Source organism: Protobothrops mucrosquamatus, unplaced genomic scaffold (assembly GCF_001527695.2).
Source record: "Protobothrops mucrosquamatus isolate PMUCROS unplaced genomic scaffold, P.Mucros_1.0 scaffold766, whole genome shotgun sequence".
NCBI lineage: Eukaryota > Metazoa > Chordata > Lepidosauria > Squamata > Viperidae > Protobothrops > Protobothrops mucrosquamatus.
The window spans coordinates 470,482-476,416 of NW_015387034.1; the positions used below are offsets into that span (position 1 = coordinate 470,482).

The window sequence follows — 5,935 nt, forward strand, 5'->3', positions numbered from 1 at the left end:
TCTTTCTTTCTTTCTTTTTCTACCTGAGTATGAAATAAGCTGCATAGCCTCTAAATGAACTGGTTAATTACTAATATGTAATGGATCCTGGGATGTGGGGGGAGGTGCACAGGGTTTTAATTGGCTTTCAAGCCTACAATGAAAAATATCCGACATGCTGAGAGTGATAGGCTTCTAGTCTCTAAGTCAACAAATTTATCAAGAATTTTTCTGAATGAAATATCTGTCATAAAGGCATAATCAATAGCCTTTGTTTTAGGATCTTCTTCATAGTGAAACCACAAAATCATTAGTAGGTGAAATGGGACAACCACACAGTGGTTTCAGTGTGGTATTGGATTCTAGACCATTCAAGCTAATCTGATCAGAAGACCTTAGCTCTTTTATGCATGAGGGAGTTTAAATTTTCCAAGAATTGAAGTCCAGACTAAATATAATGCAAAGGATACATAGATTCTTAAAATAGTCTTAAAATTCTGCTAAAAGCAATGATAAGTGGTCTAATTTAATTTGGAGCCAGGTTATTGGGAATTGGTCTGTTTTCTGTACACCATGGGCGTGATCAAAATTGCTCTCTTGAAGTTAACATATATTATTAACATTAAAGGCAAAAACATACATGCACTGCCCCTTTCACATTGTTATGTCCTGATCCAAAATGACTCCCCAGAGTTTGCTTTGGGTCTAGGAAAAAGATACTGGGAAATTCATTTTAACATCTCACATATCCCATTTATGAGAAGTTATATAGATGTCTAAGCAAGGAGGTGCCAACACTTACGGAAACTGAAAAATTTGTTACCATACCCTTTACAGAATTATAATTCCAATGCAGTTGGAGCTTTACATTTGGTTTTAAAAATAAGGACATTTCTATTTATTTTATTTTATTTTACATTGTATCCATAAAGAATTTTCCCAACATTGTCTCAATTGGCAGTCATAATAATAACCTTAGTTCTGGCTACTGCATGAAGATTAAAGGCAGACTGGAATTATCCACTCTTTATACCAGTTCATTAGTTCCAACAATGCATCCCAAGCCTTAATCATTGTTTTGTTAACATAAATTAGAGCTCTCTAAAACGTCAGAAGCTAATTTTAGCTATGACATTAAAATGAAAAGATTGTTACATGCAGACTGTGTTAAAGTACAATTTTCCATGGATAAGGGGAAAAACTGAAACCTAAAGATTTAAAAACAAGTCTTCTATGGAAAGGCTGACACCGGTTCAGCTATTTCATTTTTTAGAATTCCTAGACTGGAAAAAATTACTAAGATATGGGCACCAGAGTTTTAAAAAGTAAAGGAAATGGAGAAAGTACAAAGGTCCTAAATAATGTGATGGTCATTTATGAATGATGATCATACATCTCATAAATCTTTCAACTTTCAGGGAAAGGTTTAATCTTGCTTCTTCAGTGATGCCATTGCAGGTGTTGAAGTTCAACAGTTCATTGAGAAAACATATATATACAAAGCAGTGGCAATCATACCACCCTTACTTTATTAAGATTATCATTGCTGCAATCATATGTCTTATTAGTTTGAAATAAGCTATTCCTCTCATAATGATAGTGCCTTGATTAAATGAATTTGAAGTATGTGAGTGCTTCTTAATTTATTCAATGAAGGCATTTCTTTTTTTTTAAAAAAATGGACCTTTTACACCTGACACTTTACTGCTTCTGAAATTCCATATTAATATTGAAAGAATCAGTTATGGTTCCTAGGCCATCAGTATATTTTTATTAGAAGTAATGTTATTAAAATGGTATTAATTATTTATATGGATTTGTAATATTAAAGTTCAATGTCATATTTTTTAAATAAGAAAGTTTACTTAAAATGATATTTAATTTAATTTTGGTCTTAAAAAGTTAGTGCAACATAAAAATATTTTATATACAAGTAGTCGTTGACATATAGATAAAAGATTGAATATGAGAAGAAGAGATCATTTATTGTATTTTAAAATAAGGTGATAAGTTACAATGATTTATATTTGTGATGAAGGAGGGAACCATTTCTTTATATTATCTTATTTTTTCTATTTTTTTCTTTTTTGAGCTTTCTATTTTTATTTTTATTCTTTTAATTTGTGTTAGTTTTTATCTTTGTAATTGTAATTTTTAATAAAATTACTATTAAAAAAGTAAATGCTAGATTCAAGGATTATCCCAGCAAAATATAGAATTCAATCCCAGAATATGCTTGTAAAGAAGCTCAGAGATATATGACTATCTACATTTTATTATGAAATCAAAGTGCATCTGTTTCTCATTCATGGTCTCAGTCCTCACATTTTTGCTTCAGTGTTTGCTTCTGCTTAGTGAGATTGAATTTCTAAGCATGCAAAGAATAATATTATGTAACAGCAAGATAATGTTTCTTTTCTTCAGGCAGAAAGATCAGCCACGCTGATCTTCCCTGAAATAATGAACGTATACAGAACGATGTGCTAGCACTTTTTGTGATTCATCTATAGAGTTCTAAGGATTGACTGTGGGATCAAAGGGTTAAACTAGATGTTTACTTGGCAAGTAACTGTACTCAAGTTCGGTGATGGTGGATTCTTATCAAGTGACACTTCTGTCTCCCATTCCCAAACACATCAAAAGTGCTTTCTTTTTCTGCAGTTAGAACACTCTTTTTTTTTTTTTTGCTGTTGACTGCTATTTTGAATTAAATGTCATAAAACTATAGGAAAGCCTTTCAAAATAATTGATGCCTATAAGCCAAGACATAACTACTTTCTGACATTTGGAGCTAAGTCAAATGATTAAATCTGGAAACTCACCAGTTATTCAATAGTATTTTAACAAATTAAGCACATAATCTTATCAGTTTTACTGAGTTTAGGGATTCATGAATTTTCCTAGGACTCTCATGCTGCCTTACAACTGAAAACTAAATAAAGTACTCACATTGCTTGGTTTGCTAGATAAAAAATGAAGATTTTCATATGTGTACTTGTCAGATCTCTTTTGCCGCATTTTGAACAGCCTTGCTCCTCGATTACTGAGTAGTGACAGTTCTTCCAGCATGATATCCCTAGGGATGCTAATCTTTTTTCCAAGATCCATTTGCAGGGATTCTACAAAATAAAACATATTTCTAAGAGGAGTCTCCTAAGTCTTCTAATTAATATGATAATAAGTCCATTTCAATGATAGATTATTTTTTCCCCACTAATAAAGCTGACTGATCATTTTCAGATAAATTTCAATTTCAAAGGACTACCTCTAGATTGATGAATAAAATAAGATATTGTCTTTGCAACAATATATTATGTTAAAGGTATAAAATGCAATTATGGCAAGGCCAGCACCTGTGATTTGAGAGAAGAAAATGGTAACAAGGCTGCTTGTTACATTCATGAAATTCATTCTTTGCAATTATATCAAATTATTGATTAATATACACAGAAATCATAATTACATATCCATATCAGTAGGATTTGAGGTATAGGAGATGCGAGAATTTCGTGGAGGAAAGGTCCATCAGTGGCTATAGAAATTTTACATTCAGAAGTATATAACCGGTTCTTGGGGCCAAACTGTCTTAAGAGGACAGTTGTGTATTTCCAGAGATATCTTTTTCATCAGCAGGATAATGGACTGTTTGAATATCCACTGACTGCTACAAGGGTATTTATGGATATTGAAATGAATGAATTTTTAAAAGCATTCTCTTATGTCTTAATATTCTAAAACAAAAATATGCAATTTCTATTACTATTGTCCAATTTAATGCATTTTGTTGCACAATACAAACTCTTCAGGGAAGTTTAGGATTTATAATGAACCTCAGTTTGCACAATATGCATTAAGACTTAACCAGATTTTGCATATAGACTTAAAGTGATATTAACATACCCTTCATTCTTGTTTCCCTCCTGAATCAAAATGTGGAAAATGGCTACATTATGATTTTACTCTGGTAAACTGTTTTCCTGGGCTTAAAAACAATTCTGCATCCAGAGAGTACTAGCAAAAGATATATCGATTTGTCTGCCTTATAGTTATACTACTTCTATTGTGGTACACTGTATGTCTGTTCTGTAATGAAAGAATTGGAAGGGTGAATTTGGCCAGTGGGATTATTAAAATTCCACATTAGAATGTGGATGTTATAAAGTATAATTTTTCTCATCAACTTAAAAACCTGCTAGTGAGGTGAAATGAACAGGACAAGAGTCTTGTTTATAAAATTTAGTTATAATATATCTGATGCAGTGGAAACTTTTATAATATATCCACCCACCAGTCTAAACCTTACAAGTGTAAATGGAATTCTTAGATTAAAATAATGTCATGTAAAATGGTATGGAATATGGGAAGATGGAAAATCACATTACCAATATAATTTTTCTTATTATATTGAATCAAAAAATATTATTCCAGATTTTCTATATCACATCTAGCATGGACTCTAGATTTGTTTAAAAACTACCACTGATATTAAAAAATAATTGGGAGCTGGGGAAAGAGCTGGTTGCCTTAGGATAAAATTTTAACCTATTTCAATTTTTTACATTAACTAATATAATATTGATGAATTATTTTTAGTTTATAAATTATAAAGTTTTAAGTGGTAAAATTCAATTTCATTTGTGGTGCAGATGGAAGTTTTTTGTTTTGTTTTTAAAGATTAAATTCCAACAGTAACTTAGGCAGTCTTGAAGAAAGGTAAGGAATTTTTGAAATTTGAATGGACAGGTATATTCATTTCTACTTGAACATGTGCACATATGTTTTAGGAAAAGTTCCAAAATTAGACCTCAATTCTGTTTTTTAACATCAGAAGGAAGAATAATATTTGAACTATTTATTTTGAGAGACATAAATCCTCTAAAATAGTGTTGAAGTTTGTGTCATTCTTTGCTTTGGGAGAAAAGAAGGCCAGTCTTGATCAGCCATAGACTTTCAGAATTCAATCCCAGTAATGGCAAAAAGAAGATTCTATTGCAAAATATTTCTTAAGATAAATTATTTGGGAAGTATGCCTTGTATGGTTGGATATGAATACAAGTCCCCTTGAGTGGGAGAGGTAGAGACCAAAAGATAACTTTGCATATATCTTGCTTTTTAATTTAAAATTGCACATGTTTACACTCTTAAAGATAGTTTTAAGTCAAAGATGGAAACATTTTTTCCAGGAGTTCTATAATACAATGTCCAAACATTAGCCTCTCCTAAAAAAATATTCCAAAAGTCAATTCTAGGCAGAATATGCATCAGCTGTTGTGTTACTTCATTCCTCCACAACAGTTGTTCATCTGAAAATAGCTTTCAAATTAAAAGAAGCCATTACAAAAGGATTCGTTACCATAGGCAGTGCAATAGCTGCATGAGATTATTTATGGCAACAGACACAGAGGGAAAGCCATAGGAGAAGTATTGCTGTAAGACTAAAAAGAAAGATTAGATGTGACACTAGCCATGTAGTAGGTATTTAACTATGTACCATTTAGCTGTATCTCCTTCATGATGGCTGATGCTTGCTGCTTTCTCTCTTTGATCATGTCAGAATGTGAGAGCATTGCCGTGATGAGCAAAAAATTTCTTACTAGAAAAAGAGAGGATAGTTAAATGCTATACCAATAAGTACATTTAGCTTGTATTTTAATTAAAATCACTGCTCCCGAGGTTTACAAAGGCTATATTTTTAATCTTAGTTCTTGGCAAATTATACAGAGTATATTCTACCACACTGCATATACATCTCAGAGCATCATTGGTTCCTTTGTTTTGTTAAACTACTTATGTGGCAGGGTAAGGATTGGCCTTCTTATTTTTTTCTGTAGATGTTCATCTTTGCTGAAAAATAGGTAATTTGTTGTTGGGTTTTTTTTGGTTACCAAATTGTCAGTGTATTTGTTGCCTCATTGCTATAGGTATATCCTCAATTAACTTCAGTAATTTTTTTTTC

At 31.6% G+C, this 5,935-nt stretch overlaps 1 protein-coding gene across 2 annotated transcripts in view; it reads right to left on the minus strand.

Annotated features, from left to right (window-relative positions):
• MYOZ2 (myozenin 2) overlaps nt 1-5,549 on the minus strand; it is a 27,515-nt gene extending 21,966 nt beyond the window's left edge. The window contains exons 1-3 of one of the 2 annotated variants that reach the window (XM_015818582.1): nt 5,471-5,546; nt 2,925-3,098; nt 725-755 (exon numbers count right to left, since the gene is read on the minus strand). In XM_015818582.1, coding sequence (XP_015674068.1) covers nt 725-755; nt 2,925-3,098; nt 5,471-5,546 — 281 coding nt within the window. Of the gene's footprint in view, nt 1-724; nt 756-2,910; nt 3,099-5,470 lie in introns of both variants that reach the window. The other variant, XM_029284615.1, reaches the window with a different exon arrangement.
• Nucleotides 5,550-5,935: the final 386 nt, after the last annotated feature.